Raw genomic sequence first — 17,100 nt, 5'->3', positions numbered from 1 at the left:
CCAGGGCATTCTGGGAGCCTCCTGGGGCTCTCTACGGGGCTCCCGGGGAATCTGGGAGCCTCCTAGGGCTCTCTACAGTGCCCCAGGGCATTCTGGGAAGCTACTGGGTCTCTCTACAGGGCTCCAGGGGTCTCTGGCAGCCTCCTGGAGCTCTCTACGGGGCTCCCGGGGTCTCTGGCAGCGTCCTGGGGCTCTCTACGGGGCTCCCGGGGACTCTGGGAGTCTGCTGGGTCTCTCTACAGGGCCCCAGGGGATTCTGGGAGGCTCCTGGGGCTCTCTATAGGACCCCAGGGGATTCTGGGAGGCTCATGGGGCTCTCACCAAAGCCCCAGGGGATTCTGGGAGGCTCCTGGGGCTCTCTACATGGACCCAGGGGATTGTGGGAAGCTCCTGGGGCTCTCTACAGGGCCCCAGATGATTCTTGGAGGCTCCTGGGGCTCTCTGCAGGGCTCCAGGGGATTCTGGGATTCCCCTGTGGCCCCGTAAAGAGCCCCAGGACCCCCGTAGAATCCCCTGGGGCCCTGTAGAGAGCCCCAGGACCCTCCCAGAATCTCCTGGGTCCCTGTAGAGAGCGCCAGGAGCCTCTCAGTAGTTCGTTGATGTCTCTAGATGGATCCTGGTTTCTTTAAAAGGTCCTGGAGTGCTCTAGAGGGATTCTGGGGGTCCTTTAAAGGTCCTGAGTGGTTCTAGAGGGATCCTGGGGGTCTTTAAAAGGCCCTGGGGGGCTCTAGAGGGATCCTGGGGGTCCTTTATAGGTCCTGGGGGGCTCTAGAGGGATCCTGGTGGTCCTTTAAAGGCCCTGGGGGGCTCTAGAGGGATCCTGGGGGTCCTTTAAAGGCCCTGGGGGGCTCTAGAGGGATCCTGGGGGTCCTTTAAAGGCCCTGGGGGGCTCTAGAGGGATCCTGGGGGTCTTTAAAAGGTCCTGAGCGGTTCTAGATTGATCCTGGGGGTCCTGTAAAGGCCCTGGGGGGCTCTAGAGGGATCCTGGGGGTCCTGTAAAGGTCCTGGGGGGCTCTAGAGGGATCCTGGGGGTCCTGTAAAGGTCCTGGGGGGCTCTAGAGCGATCCTGGGGGTCTTTTATAGGTCCTGGGGGGCTCTAGAGGGATCCTGGGGGTCCTTTAAAGGTTCTGGGGGGCTCTAGAGGGATCCTGGGTGTTCTTTAAAAGGTCCTGGGGGGCTCCAGAGGGATCCTGGGGGTCCTTTAAATGTCCTGGGGGGCTCTCGAGCGATCCTGGGGGTCTTTTATAGGTCCTGGGGGGCTTTGGAGGGATCCTGGGTGTCCTTTATAGGTCCTGGGGGTCCTTTAAAGGTCCTGGGGGGCTCTAGAGGGATCCTGGGGGTCCTTTAAATGTCGTGGGGGGCTCTAGAGAGATCCTGGGGGTCCTTTAAATGTCGTGGGGGGCTCTAGAGGGATCCTGGGGGTCCTTTAAAGGTTCTGGGGGGCTCTAGAAGGATCCTGGGGGTCCTTTAAAGGTTCTGGGGGGCTCTAGAGGGATCCTGGGGGTTCTTTAAAAGGTCCTGGGGGGCTCCAGAGGGATCCTGGGGGGCTCCAGAGGGATCCTGGGGGGCTCTAGAGGGATCCTGGGGGTTCTTTAAAAGGTCCTGAGAGGCTCTAGAGGGATCCTGGGGGTTCTTTAAAAGGTCCTGGGGAGCTCCAGAGGGATCCTGGGGGTCCTTTAAAGGTCCTGGGGGGGCTCTAAAGGGATCCTGGGGGGCTCCAGGACCCCTATAGGACAGATGGTGTCTTCCCCTCCTTTTACATTTCCAGTGGTAACGGAACCTTTGACTCCCGGAACCAAAGCCGCGTGATCCGGTTTTCTGTAGAGCCCTTTCCCCTCTCTCCCTTCCCCCGACCCTTGACTCAACGCGGGTGTCCCCGCTTTCAATATCCCCCCCGGATACTGAAAACATCCGGAACGCAGCGCCGCGGTTATCGGTTCCCACACGGAACTATTTTAGGAGGGGACATAAAGGAAAAGGGGACGCAACATGGCGGCGCCGGGAGGGTACCACGTGTGGGTGGGGGCCGAGACCGGGGCGCTCAAAGGTGGGGGGAGGTTTGTGTGAGGGGGGGGCTTTGGGGGCCCCTTATGTGCTTGGGGTGGGGGTTTAGGGGGTCAATGAGGGCGGGGGGATGTTTGTTTGGGGGGAGTTGGGGGGAAGGAGAGGCTTTGGGGGGGCTCGAAGGGGCGTTTCTGTGTTTGGGGGGGCAGGAGAGGCATTGGGGGGTCTTTTGGGGGGCGTTTCTGTGTTTGGGGGTCAGGAGAGTCTTTGGGGGGTCTTTTGGGGGGCGTTTCTGTGTTTAGGGGGCAGGAGAGGTATTAGGGGGCTCGAGGGGGGCGTTTGGGGGGTCCCTTTGTGCTGAGGGGGGCTTTAAGGGGGGGCTGCCAATCATCCCACCTGAATTAACGCTCTCCACTCTAATTAATGCTGCCCCACCCCCCCAAATTAACACCCCCCCACTTTAATTAATGCTATTTTCCCCCCCCCAGGTGTGAACCTACGGAAGAAGCAGGCGACGAATTTCGGGGTGCTGAACCGCGGGGGGGGCGTCTGTGCCCTGTGCTGGGGGGGCCCCGACCAGAGCGAGGTGAGACCCCCCCCCCCCCGAGCCCCCCAGAACAGCCCTGAGCGCCCCCCCTTCTGTCCCCCCCCCCAGATCCTGGTGGTTCCCAACCACCCCTTTCTGCCCCCCCCCGACCCCCATTTTGCCCCCCTGATGGATCCCAACCCCCCCTTTTGCCCCCCTTATGGATCCCCACCCCCTCTTTTTACCCCCATCCTCACTTTTTGCCCCCTCCGTCCCCCCTCACCCCTATTTTGCCCCCCTGATAGATCCCAACCCCCCCTTTTACCCCCCCATCCTCCCTTTTTGCCCCCCCGTCCCCCTCACCCCCATTTTGCCCCCCTGATGGATCCCAACCCCCCACTTTTTACCCCCCCCGTCCCCCCTGACCCCCATTTTGCCCCCCCAATAGATCCCAACCCCCCCTTTTACCCCCCCATCCTCCCTTTTTGCCCCCCGTCCCCCTCACCCCCATTTTGCCTCCCTGATGGATCCCAACCCCCCCTTTTTACCCCCCCATCCTCCCTTTTTTCCCCTTGTCCCCCCTGACCCCCATTTTGCCCCCCCAATGGATCCCAACCCCCCCTTTTTACCCCCCCATCCTCCCTTTTTTCCCCCCCCGTCCCTCTCACCCCCATTTTGCCCCCCTCATGGATCCCTATTCCCCCTTTCCCCCCCACCTTTGCCCCTCCCAACTCTCCTGCCCCCCCTTTTGCCCCCCCCCCCCCCCTCGGGCTCCTGGCCCCCCTTTTTGCCCCTTCTGACCCCATTATGCCCCCCCTGACCCCCCCATTTTCCTCCCCGGCAGCTCCTGGTCGCTTCCCTCGATCGTTCTGTGAAGCTTTTTAGCACAGAAAAAGGTAAATTCACGGATTCCTGGCAGTGCCCGGGGGGGGACGGGCCCTTCTGCGGCATCGCCACGCACGACAGGTAGGAGTGGGGGGCAAAGATGAGCTGGGGGGGGTCCCCAAAATCCCCTTCTCTTACCTCAAACTCCCCCCTCAGCGCCATCATCACCTGCGTGGAGTCAGGGCTGATCCGCGTTTGGCGTCAGGATGGGACGGAGCCTGTGAGTGGGGCCTTGGGGGGGGGTCATATTTTGGGGTTCCCCCCCTTTTCCAACCCCTACTGACCCCTATTTATTCCCTCTTTGCCCCTCCCCCTTAAGTTGGAGCTGGAGGCAGGAGGGGGGCTGTGCCGGATGCGCCAGGATCCGGTGAATCAGCAGCGGCTCGGCACCGGCGGCAAGGAGAACGCCCTCAAGGTCTGGGACCTGGAGCGGCCGCGAGAGCCCGTCTTCCGCGCGAAAAATGTGAGTGGCGGCACAAAACGGCCCCAAAATGACCCAAAATTGTCCTATAATGTCATAAAGTGGCACCAGAGTATCACCGAGTTGCCTCAAATGGCCCCACAGTGACCCAAAATGGCCCCAAAGTGACCCAAAATGGCCCCAAATAGTTCTATAACATCATAAAGTGGCATCAAAGTATCACCAAGTTCCCTCAAATGGCCCCAAAGTGACCCAAAATGGCCCCAAAATGACCCAAAATGGCCCCAAATAGTTCTATAACATCATAAAGTGGCACCAAAGTATCACCATTTTGCCTCAAATGGCCCCAAAGTGACCCAAAATGGCCCCAAAATGACCCAAAATGGCCCCAAATAGTCCTATAACATCATAAAGTGGCACCAAAGTATCACCATTTTGCCTCAAATGGCCCCAAAATGACCCAAAACAGCCCCCAAATGACCCAAAATTGTCCTATAATGTCATAAAGTGGCAGTAAAGTATCACTGAGTTGCCTCAAATGGCCCCAAAGTGACCCAAAATGGCCCCAAATAGTTCTATAACATCGTAAAGTGGCACCAAAGTATCACCAAGTTGCCTCAAATGGCCCCAAAGTGACCCAAAATGGCCCCAAAATGACCCAAAATTGTCCTATAATGTCATAAAGTGGCAGTCAAGTATCACTGAGTTGCCTCAAATGGCCCCAAAGTGACCCAAAATGGCCCCAAATAGTTCTATAATATCATAAAGCGGCATCAAAGTATCATTGAGTTGCCTCAAATGGCCCTAAAGTGACCCAAAATTGTCCTATAATGGCATAAAGTGGCACCAAAGTATCACCAAGTTGCCTCAAATGGCCCCAAAATGACCCAAAATTGTCCTGTAACGTCATAAAGTGGCACCAAAGTATCACCGAGTTGCCTCAAATGGCCCCAAAGTGGCCCCCAAATAGTTCTATAATGTCATAAAGTGTCACCAAAGTATCACCAAGTGGTCCTCAGAAGCCCTGAAATGTCATAAAATGGCATTAAACCATCGCCAAATATCTTCTATTGTCCCAAAAATGGTATAAAACATTTCTAAAATGGCCTTAAATGGTTTAAAATGTCCCTAAAGTGGTATGAGAAGACCCCAAAATGGCTTAAAATGTCCCTTCAATGGTATGAAAATGCCCTAAATCGCCTTTAAGTGGTTCAAAATATTCCTAAAGCGGTATAAAAAGACACCAAAATGGTCTCAAATAGTCCTATAATGTCATAAAGTGGCACCAAAGTATCACAAAAGGCCTCAAATGGCCTCAAGTGTCCAACAATGTCCCTTAAATGGTATGAGAAGACCACAGATGTCCCTCAGTTGCCCCCAAACGACCCCCAGATGTCCCCAAAGTGGCCTGAAATGGCCTAAAGTAGCCCCAAATAGCCTCAATTTGGCCTGAAATGTTCCTAAAAGGGTCTAAAGGAACCCCACGTGGCCCTAAAAGTCCCTCAAAATGGTGCGGAATGGCCTGAATGGGCCCCAAAAGGTCCCTAAATGACCTCAAATCGCCCTAATTGACCCCAAATTGGGCTGAAATGTCCCTAAAAAGGTCTAAAGGAACCCCAAGTGGCCCAAAACATCCCTCAAAGTGGTGCAGAATGGCCTGAATGGGCCCCAAAAGAGCCTCAGAGGTCCCTCAATGACCCCAAATCGCCCTAATTGACCCCAAATCGCCCTAAATGACCCCAAATCGGGCTGAAATGTCCCTAAAAAGGTCTAAAGGAACCCCAAGTGGCCCTAAACGTCCCTCAAAATTGCCTCAAAATGGTGCCGAATGGCCTGAATGGGCCCCAAAAGGTCCCTAAATGACCCCAAATGGCCCTAAATGACCCCAAATTGGGCTGAAATGTCCCCAAAACCGCTTCCCGCCAGGTACGGAACGACTGGTTGGATCTGCGGGTGCCGATCTGGGACCGCGACCTCCAGTTCCTGAGCTCCGGAAAAATCGTCACCTGTACCGCCCACCGCCAGGTGGGGAGAATTGGGGGGGGCTCTTGGGGGTCCCCATGTCCCCCCCGTGTCCCCAAATCCTGCTTTGGGATGGGTTAGGGGGTACACAGGGGTTTGGGAGGGCCCTGGGGGGGACTTGGGGGAGCCATGGGGGGATTTGGGGGGGCCCTGGGGGCTTTGAGAAGGTCTGGGGTCCCCCTATGTCCCCTCTGTGTCACCCCCTTATCCCCAAGTCCTGCTTTGGGATGGGTTGGGGGGCATTTGGGGGGGCCCTGGGGGATTTGGGGTGTCCATGGGGGCTTAGAGAGGGTCTGGAGTCCCCCCATGTCACCCCCTTATCCCCAAGTCCTGCTTTGGGATGGATTGGGGGGCACACAGGGGTTTGGGGGGGGATTTGGGGGGGTCCCTGGGGGCTTTGAGAGGGTCTGGGGTCCCCCCCATGTCCCCTCTGTGTCACCCCCTTATCCCCAAGTCCTGCTTTGGGATGGATTGGGGGGCACAAATGGGTTTGGGGGGGGCATTTGAGGGGGTCCCTGGGGGCTTTGAGAAGGTCTGGGGTCACCCCCTTATCCCCAAGTCCTGCTTTGGGATGGGTTGGGGGGCACACAGGGATTTGGGGGGGCTCTGGGGGGATTTGGGGGGTCCCCATGTCCTCTCCGTGTCACCCCTTTGTCCCAAGTCCTGCTCTGTGACGGGTTTGGAGGACACAGAGAGGGGGTTTAGGGGGGCTTGTTGGGCGGGGGGGGGGTCAGCTGGGTCTGGGGGTGTCCTTGTGCCCCCTCCCCGATCACTGACAGCCCCCCCAGATCCGTGTCTACGACCCTGCGTCCCCCCAGCGGCGCCCGGTGATGGAGGCGATGTTCGGGGAGGCCCCACTGACCGCGCTGGCGCTGCCGCCCGGCGAGACGTGAGGGGGGAAACGGGGGGCTGGGGGGGGGATTGGGGGGGCTATGGGGGGGATTAGAGGGGGAAATGGGGGGCTGAGGGAGAGACTGGGGGGCTATGGGGGAGATTGGGGGGCTGAGGTGTGGGAAAACGGGGGGCTGGGGGAGAGATTGGGGGATTAGAGGGGGAAATGGGGGGCTGAGGGAGAGTTTGGGGGGCTATGGAGGGGATTAAAGGGGGAAATGGGCTGGGGGGGATTAGGGGGGAAAATGGGGGGCTAAGGGGGGATTAGAGGGGGAAATAGGGGGGTTGCAGGGAAATGGGGGGCTGAGGAAGAGATTGGGGGGCTATGGAGGGGATTAGAGGGGAAAACGGGGGGCTGGGTGAGAGATTGGGGGATTAGAGGGGGAAATGGGGGGGCTGATGTGGGATTAGGGGGAAAACGGGGGGGGCTGGGGGAGAGATTGGGGGGATTAGAGGGGAAAATGGGGGGCTGGGGGGGTTAAGAGACATTAGGGTGTTAGGGAGAAGATTGGGAGATGGGGGGATCAGGATTTGGGGGTCTGGAGGGGGAACTGAGGGTCTGGGGCAGGATTTCGGGGGGCAGTTGGGGGTCTGGAGGGGGGGGAGAATATGGGGGGCAGGTGACAGGATTTAGGGGGCTGGGGGGGGGATTTAAGAGACATCAGGGTCTGGGGGGGGGGCATTGGGAGGAGGATTTAGGGGGCCGGGAGGGGATATATAGGGCTCAAGGGGAGATATGGGGGTTCAGGAGGGGTATTGGGGGGCTGGGGCACTGACCCCCCACTTTCCCCCTGTCCCCCCCAGTTCGGTGGTCGTGGGCAGCGCCCATGGGGACATCGCTGTCATTGACCTCCGCAAGGGTGAGACCTGGGGCGGGGGGGGGTTGTGTGTGGAAGTGGGGGGGTCCTGGGGGGTACTTTGGGGGGCCCCCCCCCCCCCCTTTTAGCCCCTAGGGTGGGTGCTGTGCTACCCCTAAGGAATTTAGGGGGGGTCTTAGGGTGAGGGGTATATGTGGAACTGGGGGGGGGGTCCTGGGGTGCGCCCCCCTTTTTGCCCCTAGGGTGGGAGTCCTGGAGGGTTTTGGGGTGCCCCCCTCATTCTCACCGCCCCTTTTAGCCCCCAGGGTGGGTGCTGTGCTACCTGGGGGGGGCGTTGGGTTGGGTCCTGGGGAGGTTTTGGGGTGTCCCCCCCTGAATTTGACCCCCCTCCCCCTTTTTGCCCCAGGCCGAGTGCTGCGGTGCCTAAAGGGGGTGTCTGGGGGGGTGCGGGCGCTGCAGTGTCACCCCCTGCGCCCCCTCCTCGCCTCCTGCGGCCTCGATCGCTGCCTCCGCCTGCACCACCTGGGCCAGGGGCACCTCCTGCACAAGGTCAGCGTGTGTCCCCCCAAAAAACAACACCCCCTGCACCCCAAAAAACGGCCCTTCACGCTCCCCAAATGGCTCCAAATCCACCCCCTAAATCACTCCCCTAAAACACCCCAAAACTGCCCCAATTTCCCCCCTCTGAACACTTATCTTCCCTAATGCCCCCCCAACCCACCCCCTCAGCCCCCCCAAATTACACCCCAACCCTCCTCCCCCCCAAAAACACCCCCTGAACCCCAAAAAACGGCCCTTCACGCTCCCCAAATGGCTCCAAATCCGCCCCCTAAATCACTCCCCTAAAACACCCCAAAACTGCCCCAATTTCCCTAATGCCCCCCCCCCAAACCTGCTCCCTCAGCCCCCCAAAATACACCCCAACTCCCCCCTCAGGACCCCAAAATGAGCTCCAGGCCCCCCCAAAACATCACCCAACCCCCTAAAACCACCCTCAGCCACCTAAAGGTCCCCCCAAACCACCCCCAACCCCATAAGTACCCCCCAAACGACCTAAAAGCCCCCCCAAATCACCCCTAGAAGGCCACCCCAGCCCATAAACACCCCCAAAACCACCCCAGACCCCCCCAAATCCTCTCTAGACACCGCCCCACTCTCTTGAACACCCCCAGTTCTCTCCAACCCATTCCAGACGCCCCAAACCCCTTAAGAGCCCCCCCAAAATTAACTCTTCACCCCTCAGCTACTTCCAGACCCCCCCAAACCCCTTCAGAGCCCCCCCAAAATTAACTCTTTGCCCCCCCAGGTCTACCTGAAGTCCCGCCTGACCTCCCTCCTGCTCAGCACCCACCAAGACTGGGAGGTGAGAACCACCAGGACGGGGTTTGGAATGATTTTTTTTGGGGGGTTCTCCTTTTTCTCACCTCCTAAACCCCCCCTTTTTTGTTGCGCCCCCCCCAGACAGAGGAAGAAGAGCCCCCCCCGCCGCTTGAGGTGAAGGAGGAAGATGAGGACGCGCTGTGGGACGCGATGGAAACCGTCGCGACCGCTGGGAATCGCCCCAAAAAACGGAAGAGTTCGGGACTGTGAGAGGAGTTTGGGGGGAACGGGACCCCCCCCCTTCCTCAAATTCCCCCTCAAATGTACACAAAATGGGGCAAATAACAGCGTTTTTCACACTTTTGAGTCCAAACATGGATTTTTAAGGGAGATGGAACCATGGTCACCTAAGGGGGGGGCTTGTGGCGCTTGATTTCTGTCCCCCCCTTGCGCCCCTTTCATCAGCATCCACCCCTAATTAATGCTAATTACGCTAACAAGCTCTCACTACCTGCCTCCTAAGCTGTTTAGGGACCCTCTCAAGAGTTGCCATCACCCCAAAAAACCTGATTCTCTCCCCAAAACTTTAATAATCTCTCCCAAAACCCTCATAATCTTTTCAAGACCCCAATATTCTCCCCCCAAACCTCGATATTCTCCTCCAAAATCCTGATTTTTTTTTCTCAAAATCCAGATATTCTCCCCCAAACACCAATATTCTCCTCCAAAACCCTAATATTTTCCTTGAAACCCAGATATTCTCCCCCAAACCTTGATATTCTCCTCCAAAACTATTGATTTTTCCCTTGAAACCCAGATATTCTCCCCCAAACCCAAATATTCTCCTCCAAAACTATTGATTTTTCCCTTGAAACCCAGATATTCTCCCCCAAACCCAAATATTCTCCTCCAAAACTATTGATTTTTCCCTTGAAACCCAGATATTCTCCCCCAAACCCCAATAGTCTCCTCCAAAACCTTAATATTTTCCTCCAAACACAGATATTCTCCCCCAAAACCCCTTTGAAAACCTTAAACCAGCCTCAAAAGAAGACAAAAACCAACCAAAAGAAACAAACACCCAAAAAAAAAAGCCCCAAATGTGGAGGAATTGGCCCAAATTCCGGCCCTGTTTTACTGGTTGGGGCTCAGGAATTGGCGTTGGGGCCCTTCTTCTTGCCGAAGCCGGGCACGACGTTAACGAAGCGGCGGTTGTACTGCATGCGCCGCTTGGCGCGCCCCGTCTTCTTCTTCTTCTTCTCTTGCTTGGCCACCTGGGGGGAAAAAATGGGGGAGTTGGGGGGGTCCCCAAAAGCCAGAAGGGGCCTCAAAGCCATGAAGAGGTCCCCAAAATTCAAGGAGGAACCATAAAGGTGAGGGAGGGATACCCAAATCCCAAGGAGGGGCCTAAAGCCATGAAGTGGTCCCCAAAATTCAAGGTGGAAGCATAAAGGTGAGGGAGGGATCCCCAAAACCCAAGGGAGGGGCCTCAAAGCTATGAGGGGGTCCCCAAAACCCAAGGGAGGGCCTCAAAGCCATGAGGGGTTTCTCGAAACCCAAGGAGGGTCCTGAAGACATTAAAGGATCCCCAAAACTCAAGGAGGGTCCTAAAGACATTAAAGGATCCCCAAAAGCCAGAAGGGGCCTCAAAGCCATGAAGTGGTCCCCAAAATTCAAGAAGGAACCATAAAGGTGAGGGAGGGATCCCCAAATTCCAAGGAGGAACCTAAAGCCATGAAGTGGTCCCCAAAATTCAAGGAGGAACCATAAAGGTGAGGGAGAGATCCCCAAATCCCAAGGAGGGGCCTAAAGACATGAGGAGATCCCCAAAACCCAAGGGAGGGGGCCTCAAAGCTTTGAGGGGGGGTCCCCAAAACCCAAAGGAGGGCCTCAAAGCTATGAGGGGTTTCCCAAAACCCAAGGAGGGTTCCTAAAGGCGTGAGGGGAGTCCCCAAAATCCGGGGGGGGGGGTCCATAAAGGTGTGTGTGTGGTCCCCAAAATCCAGGGTGGGTCCCTAAACTCAAGGAGGTTCCCTAAAACTCAGGGGGAACCCCCCCCAAACCCCTTCTTCCTCACTCACCTTGGGGGTCTGGCCCCTCACTTTGCCGGCACGGGCGAGCGATCCATGCACTTTCCCTATGGAATGAATGGAAGAGGATTGGGGTGTCGCTGGGGGGCCCCACTAACTCATTAGTGTCGTTATCAAGCTGTTAATTAGCAAACGTACCCCCGAGGAGGCGAGTAGAGAGCTCCAAGGTGGCAAATTCCGGCAGAGGGGTTTGTTCCAACACGGCATCATCAGGAAGGGGTGTCCCAGCAAACACCAGGATTTGCTCTTCCGGAGCAGGAACGCCCGGCAGCGCCGCGAGCTGCGCCTGGGATGGAGGGGCGACCACAAAACCCCATCAAAATGGGGAGGTTCACCCCAAAAATTGAGGGGGGGGGGGGTTTAGGAGTGAGGGCTCACCTTGAGTTGGGCGACGGTGTCGGAGCCGGAGACGGCGACGGCGTGAAGGGATTGGGCACGGACGAAGAGCTGCATGGTGGGGCTGGAGGGGGGAAAAACAAGGGTTTAGCCCCCACCCCCCCAAAATAAAAGCAGGGGGGAGACGCTTAGAAAAAATAGGGGACCCCAAGGAAAAGAGGGGGGCAGGGAGAGGTGGTTGGGGGGGCGCTTGGGGTGGTTTTGGGGGGCTGCGTGTGTTTGGGGGGGGGCTGGGGTAGTTTTGGGGCATGGGGTGGGGTGTTTTGGGGGACGCTGGGAGTGGTTTTGGGCTGTTTAGGGGCTTGGACTGTGTTTTGGGGGGCCTAGGAGTGTTTCGGGGGGCACTGGGGGTGTTTTGGGGGCTGTTTAGGGGCTTGGATTGTGTTTTGGGGGGCCTAGGAGTGTTTCGGGGGGCACTGGGGGTGTTTGGGGGCTGTTTAGGGGCTTGGGCTGCGTTTTTAGGGGCGCTGAGGGTGTTTTTGGGGGTGCTGCGGGTGTTTTGGGGGCTTTTTGGGGGGGCTGAGGGTGTTTTGGGGGCTGTTTAGGGACTTGGGTTGTGTTTTTAGGGGCGCTGGGGGTGCTTGGACGGGCCGGGAGTGTTTTGAGGGCTGTTTAGGGGCTTGGATTGTGTTTGGGGGGCCTAGGGGTGTTTTGGGGGGGCACTGGGGGTGTTTTGGGGGCTGTTTAGGGACTTGGGTTGTGTTTTAGGGGCGCTGGGGGTGCTTGGAGGAGCCGGGAGTGTTTTGAGGGCTGTTTAGGGGCTTGGATTGTGTTTGGGGGGCCTGGGGGCATTTTGGGAGGCACTGGGGGTATTTTGGGGGCTGTGTAGGGGCTTGGGTTGTGTTTTTAGGGGCACTGGGGGTGTTTCGGGGGGCTGAGGGTGTTTTGGGGGCTGTTTAGAGGCTTGGGTTGTGCTTTTGTGGGGGCTTTTGGGGATGTTTTGGGGCGTTCCTGCCTCACTTCCTGCCCGCAGGGACTCTGATCCCTGATCCCGCGCCCCAGGGACAAAGGGCTGTGACGCAGGGCGGGGGGGGACGGAACACACAAACCACCTCAAGGTACCCCCCCCAAACTCTCCCAAAGCCTCACAGTCCCCCAATAACCCCTCGACCCTCCCCAGCCCCCCCAAATTCCCCCCTGACACCTCAGGGATCCCCCTAAATCCCCTAAGTTCCTCCCCTTACCGCCCCCAAACCCTCTTCAGTCCCCCGAAAGCCCTCTCAGGCCCCCCCAATCCACTTTATTCCCCCCAAAGCCTCCAATAACTACCCCTGAACCCCCAACCCCTTCTCAGCGCCCCCCAAACCACTGTAATCCTCTCCAAGCCTCCTCCAACCCCTCCTAAAGCCTCAGGGCCCCCCCGAACACCCCCCCCCCCTCAAGGTGGCCTCAGGCCACCCCCAGGCCTCAGAGCCCCCCCAAACCCTTCCCTGACTCCCCCGATCCATTTCATTCCCCCCCAGGTCCCCTCCAACCCTCCCTTAAGGCCTCAGAGCCCTCCCTGAAGCCCCCAAACCCTTCCCAACCTCCCCAGCCCACTTTTACTCCCCCAACCCCATCCCAGACCCCCCTCAACCAACTTTTATACCCCCCCGAGGCCTCACGATCACCTCAAAACCCCCCTGACCCCCCCCAAACCCCTTCCAGCCCCCCGCAACTACTTTTATGCCCCCCTAAGGCCTCAAAATCACTTCAGAACCCCCTTATCCCCACAAACCCCTTCCAGCCCCCCCCAACTACTTTTATCCCCCCCCCCAAAGGCCTCAAGATCACCTCAGAGCCTTCTTCCCGCCCCTCAGCCGCCCCTCAACCCACTTTCATCCCCCCCCCAAGGCCATAACATCGCCTCAGGGCACCCCTGAAACCTCCCCCGTCCTTTAATCCCCTCTCCCAAACCTCTCCAGGGCCTCAAGGTCGCCTCAGGGTCCCCCAAGACCCCGCCGCTCCCCAACCCCTCCCAGACCCCCCAATTCACTTTTAACCCCTCCCAGGGCTTTAAGGTCGTCCCAGGGCCCCCCAATATCCCCTCGGCCCTCCCAAATCGCCTCAATTCCGCCCCCTCGGCCGCGGACCCACCTCAGCGTCACCCTCAGCGCACGGAACCGCGCGGCGGAAAGAGGGCGGGGCGACGTCGCGACGTGGTGACGTCACCGACGCGCGATTACGCCACACGTATTCCCGCCTCCGCGCGCTTGAGGGGGCGGAGCGACGAGATTACGTCATTGACGCAAGGGTGGGGAAACGGGGGTGATGCGGCGACGTGATGACGTCAACCCCCGGCACGTAGAGGCGGGAAGGGAGGAGGTGACGTCGTGACGTCACCCGCGAGGCGGGAAGGAGGAGGAGAAGAAGGAGGAGCCAAAATGGCGGCGATGGCGGCGCTAGGGCGGAGATTGAAGGAGTTGAGCCGGGCAGTGGGGAGGAGAGGGGTGCAGGTAGGGGGGAAATGGGCTTTAAGAGGGTTCCTGATGGGGGTGTGTGAGGGGGGTAAAGGGGGCTGAGATGAAATGGGCAAAATTGGGGGATAAAGGGGCAAAAAGTGAGGGGTAAACGGGCAGAAATAGGGGGACGAGGGGAGGAAAATGGGGGTAAAACGGCAGAAAGAGAGAAATAAGGAGTAGAAAAAAGCGGAAAGGGGGTTAAAGGGGCAGAAAGTGGGTTAAAGGAGCAGAAGGTGGGGGGTAAAAGGGCAGAAAGAGGGAATAAGGGGCAGAAAGGGGGAAATAAGGGACAGAGGGGGGTAAAGGGGTGGAAAGGGGGAAATGAGAGGCAGAAAGTGGGTAATGAGAGGCAGAAAGTGGTTTAAAGGGGTAGAAAAGGGAGGTAAAAGGGCAGATAGGGAGGGAGTGGGTGGAAAAAGGGGCAGAAAGTGGGGAAAAAGGGGGGAATGAGGGGCAGAAAGGGGGGAATCGGTGTGGAAAAGGGGGTCCTGGGGGTGAGGGGGTCTTTGAGGGAGTGGGAGATGAATTTTGGGGGGGAAGTCTTTGGGGAGGGATTTAGGGGTCCTGAGGGAGCTGAAAGGGAAAGGGGAGTTGGGGAGGGGCCCTGGGGGGGTGTGGGTGGATTTGGGGGGGCTTTGAGGAGGGGGGGACGGGATGCAGAGAGATGTGGGTCCTTGGAGAGTGGATTTAGGATTTGAGGCTCACGCTTTGCCTCCCATCCTCCTCGCAGACCCCCCCGGGGGCCCCCCCCGAACCCCCCTTTACACCTCACCAAGAATCAAGCGTGGAATTTGCCTTCGTGGAACGGCTGCTGCCCCCAACCCGCATCCCTGAGCCCCCCCGGCACCCCAAATATCCCACCCCCTCCGGCTGGAGCCCCCCCGCAGGTCAGCAGGGCCAATTAATGGGGGTAATTAGTACTGGGGGGGTAATTAGCTCCCTTGGGGGGCAATTAACTCCCTTGGGGGGGGATCTTATGGGGAAGGGGAGCCATGGGGGGGTTATTGACCCATGAGGGGGGAATTAACGAGGACAATTAATTAGAGGAGGGGTCTGTGTGAGAGTAATTTGCTTTAGAGATAATTAATAGGGCCAATTAGGGGAGGATAAATAGCCCCAGGACTAATTAATGGGGGTAATTAGCCCTGTAGGGGAACCTACGGATAAGTATTTACTTGAGGGTTACTTTCCCACAGAGTATTAATTAATGGGGGGATTAGATAATTAATGGGGGTAACTATTAACCAAGGGGGGATTAATTACCCCCTAATAGAAATTAATAGAAATAATTAGTCTCTGGGTATGTTAATTACTTAGTGGGAGAACTAATTAATGTAAGGAGGGGGCATATTTACCCCTGGTGGGGGTAACAAGGGAGATGTTTATGAACATTTTTACGCTCAGTAGAGTTTTTTAATCCCTAAGGGGGAAATCAATGAGGGTAATTAACCCCTGGAGGGCTTAATTACCTTCAGAGAGGGGTTGTTAATTATTGGGGTGCCCCCTAGAGACCCCCCCGGAGCTGCCGTACTTTGTGGGGCGCTCCCGGCACCACAACCTGCCCGTCTACGAGCGCACGGCAAAGGGCAACCGGCGTTTGACCCAACTGCGGCGCCTCGAGGGGGATCTGTGGGTACGAGGAGGGGGAATTTGGGGTGCAGGGGGGGAATTCGGGGTGTTTGGGGTGCCAAGGGGGGGGATTTGGGGTACAGGGGGGCAGATCTGGGGGGCAAGAGGGAGATTGGGGGGTATCTGAGAAGAGATGTGGTGCCTGGAGGGGGATCTGTGGGTACAGGAAAGGGGAATTTGGGGTACAAAGGGGGCTTTTGGGGTGCAGGAGGGGGAACTTTGAGGTATAGGGAGGGTTGGGGGTACCGGGGGGGAGAATTTGAGGTATAGGGGGTGTTGGGGGGGCAGGTTTGCAGTTCCTAACAGAGCTGCGGTGCCTGGAGGGGGTTTTTGGGGTGCAGGGAGGTGGATTTGGGGGGGGCAGGGTGCAGATTTTTGGGGTGCGGGATTTGGGAGTAAAAGGGGTGAATCTGGGGTGCTGAGTTTTGGGGGTGCAGGGAGGTGGATTTGAGGGTACAAGGAGTGAATTAGGGGGATAACTTTTTGGGGTGTGCAGAGGGGGTGGATTCGGGGGCTCGAGGGGTGAATTTGGGGGGTGCAGGGTTTTGGGGTGCTCAGGGCCCCCCCATTTTCTTCTCCTCCAGGCACTGGAGAGGGACCTGCGAACAGATTTGGGGGTGCAGGACGTGCAGGTGAACGAGGTGACGGGGTCCCTGCTGCTACGGGGCCACTGTGGGGCCCAGCTGCGCACGTGGCTGCTGCAAAAGGGCTTCTAGCACCCCAAAACTGGGGGGGACCCCAAAACCGGGGTGGGGGAGCCCCAAAATCACAGTTCCATCCTAAATATAGAGTCAGGAAATGGCCTTAAAATGGAGTCAGTGGTGCTTGTGGGCAGGAGGGGAGCCCAAAAATGGACCAGGGGAGCCCCAAAAATGGGGTGGGGGGCACCAAAATGGGGTGCAGGGGGGTGGGGGACCCCAAAATTGAGAGGTTCACCCCAAAAATGGACCAGGGGAGCCCCAAAAATGGGGTGGGGGGCACCAAAATGGGGTGCAGTGGGGTGGGGGACCCCAAAATTGAGAGGTTCACCCCAGAAATGCACCAGAGAACTGCAAAAATGGAGATCGGGGGGGGTTGCACCCCAAAATAGAGTCAGGAAATGGCCTTGGAGTGGAGGTGGTGTTGCTTGTGGGCAGGGGGGAGCCCAAAAATGGGGTGAAGGACCTCAAAAATGGGATGGGGGACCCCGAAAATGGGGTTCAGGGGTGGTATGGCTCCCAAAATTGGGGTGTGCACTCCCAAAATTGGGGTGTGCACCCCAGAAATGGGGTGGGGGATCCCAAAATGGGGCAGGGCCCTCTGAAATGGGGGTGAAGCCTCTTGGGGGGTTTACACCCCAAAATGGAGTCAGCAGGGAACCCCAATATGGAGTTAGAGCCACTTGTGGGGTGAGGGGACCCCAAAAATGGAGTCAAACCCCATTGTGAGCCGTGGGGAACCCCAAAAAGGAGTCAAACCCCCTCTCTGAAGTGGAAGATGCGCCCCAAAACTGGATGTAAACTCATGTCTGAACGGAAGGGAACCCCAAAATGGACTCAAAGCCCGTCCTACGTGGAAGAGGCGCCCCAAAACCGGACCAAAACCTGATTCCACGAGGAGGAAGAACCCCAAAATGGGGTCAAACCACCCCAAAACTGGATGTAAACCTGCTCCCATG

At 57.7% G+C, this 17,100-nt stretch overlaps 3 protein-coding genes across 4 annotated transcripts; 2 read left to right on the top strand and 1 right to left on the bottom strand.

Annotated features, from left to right (window-relative positions):
- The first annotated feature begins 1,973 nt into the window (after positions 1–1,973).
- Positions 1,974–9,173, top strand: WDR74 (WD repeat domain 74). 2 transcript variants are annotated; one of them, XM_054052521.1, is made up of 11 exons: positions 1,974–2,047; positions 2,493–2,590; positions 3,375–3,496; positions 3,572–3,635; positions 3,735–3,878; positions 5,763–5,861; positions 6,647–6,747; positions 7,554–7,609; positions 7,974–8,116; positions 8,874–8,930; positions 9,029–9,173. In XM_054052521.1, exons 1-11 carry the CDS (start codon positions 1,990–1,992, stop codon positions 9,155–9,157), a joined length of 1,071 nt encoding a protein of 356 aa, XP_053908496.1. In that variant the 5' UTR covers positions 1,974–1,989; the 3' UTR covers positions 9,158–9,173. The 2 variants fall into 2 exon arrangements, with proteins under 2 accessions (XP_053908496.1, XP_053908497.1); XM_054052522.1 differs by having other exon boundaries at positions 1,976–2,015.
- An 815-nt stretch (positions 9,174–9,988) lies between these two features.
- Positions 9,989–13,526, bottom strand: FAU (FAU ubiquitin like and ribosomal protein S30 fusion). Its single transcript, XM_009559461.2, has 5 exons — positions 13,450–13,526; positions 11,356–11,437; positions 11,116–11,263; positions 10,969–11,024; positions 9,989–10,161 (listed from the first exon to the last, which is right to left on the bottom strand). Exons 2-5 carry the CDS (start codon positions 11,428–11,430, stop codon positions 10,036–10,038), a joined length of 405 nt encoding a protein of 134 aa, XP_009557756.1. The 5' UTR covers positions 11,431–11,437; positions 13,450–13,526; the 3' UTR covers positions 9,989–10,035.
- Positions 13,527–13,603: 77 nt separating this feature from the next.
- Positions 13,604–16,323, top strand: MRPL49 (mitochondrial ribosomal protein L49). The gene is made up of 4 exons (XM_054052526.1): positions 13,604–13,808; positions 14,545–14,701; positions 15,323–15,447; positions 16,028–16,323. The coding sequence occupies exons 1-4, from the start codon at positions 13,737–13,739 to the stop codon at positions 16,157–16,159; spliced, it is 486 nt and encodes a 161-aa protein (XP_053908501.1). The 5' UTR covers positions 13,604–13,736; the 3' UTR covers positions 16,160–16,323.
- Positions 16,324–17,100: the final 777 nt, after the last annotated feature.

The sequence above is a fragment of the Cuculus canorus genome, chromosome 34 (assembly GCF_017976375.1).
Source record: "Cuculus canorus isolate bCucCan1 chromosome 34, bCucCan1.pri, whole genome shotgun sequence".
Taxonomy (NCBI): Eukaryota; Metazoa; Chordata; class Aves; order Cuculiformes; family Cuculidae; genus Cuculus; species Cuculus canorus.
The sequence above is the reverse complement of the archived record's forward strand: the minus strand, read 5'-3'. Positions and strand labels throughout refer to the sequence as shown.

Coding starts and splice junctions, on each gene's coding strand:
- WDR74 (XM_054052521.1), top strand. CDS start 1,990: ATGGCGGCGCCGGGAGGGTACCACGTGTGGGTGGGGGCCGAGACCGGG. Junction 2,048..2,492: donor CGAGACCGGGGCGCTCAAAG/GTGGGGGGAGGT, acceptor TCCCCCCCCCAG/GTGTGAACCTACGGAAGAAG. Junction 8,931..9,028: donor GCACCCACCAAGACTGGGAG/GTGAGAACCACC, acceptor CGCCCCCCCCAG/ACAGAGGAAGAAGAGCCCCC.
- FAU (XM_009559461.2), bottom strand. CDS start 11,430: ATGCAGCTCTTCGTCCGTGCCCAATCCCTTCACGCCGTCGCCGTCTCC. Junction 11,264..11,355: donor ACACCGTCGCCCAACTCAAG/GTGAGCCCTCAC, acceptor CCTCCATCCCAG/GCGCAGCTCGCGGCGCTGCC. Junction 11,025..11,115: donor CTCTACTCGCCTCCTCGGGG/GTACGTTTGCTA, acceptor TTCATTCCATAG/GGAAAGTGCATGGATCGCTC.
- MRPL49 (XM_054052526.1), top strand. CDS start 13,737: ATGGCGGCGATGGCGGCGCTAGGGCGGAGATTGAAGGAGTTGAGCCGG. Junction 13,809..14,544: donor TGGGGAGGAGAGGGGTGCAG/GTAGGGGGGAAA, acceptor TCCTCCTCGCAG/ACCCCCCCGGGGGCCCCCCC. Junction 15,448..16,027: donor GCCTCGAGGGGGATCTGTGG/GTACGAGGAGGG, acceptor CTTCTCCTCCAG/GCACTGGAGAGGGACCTGCG.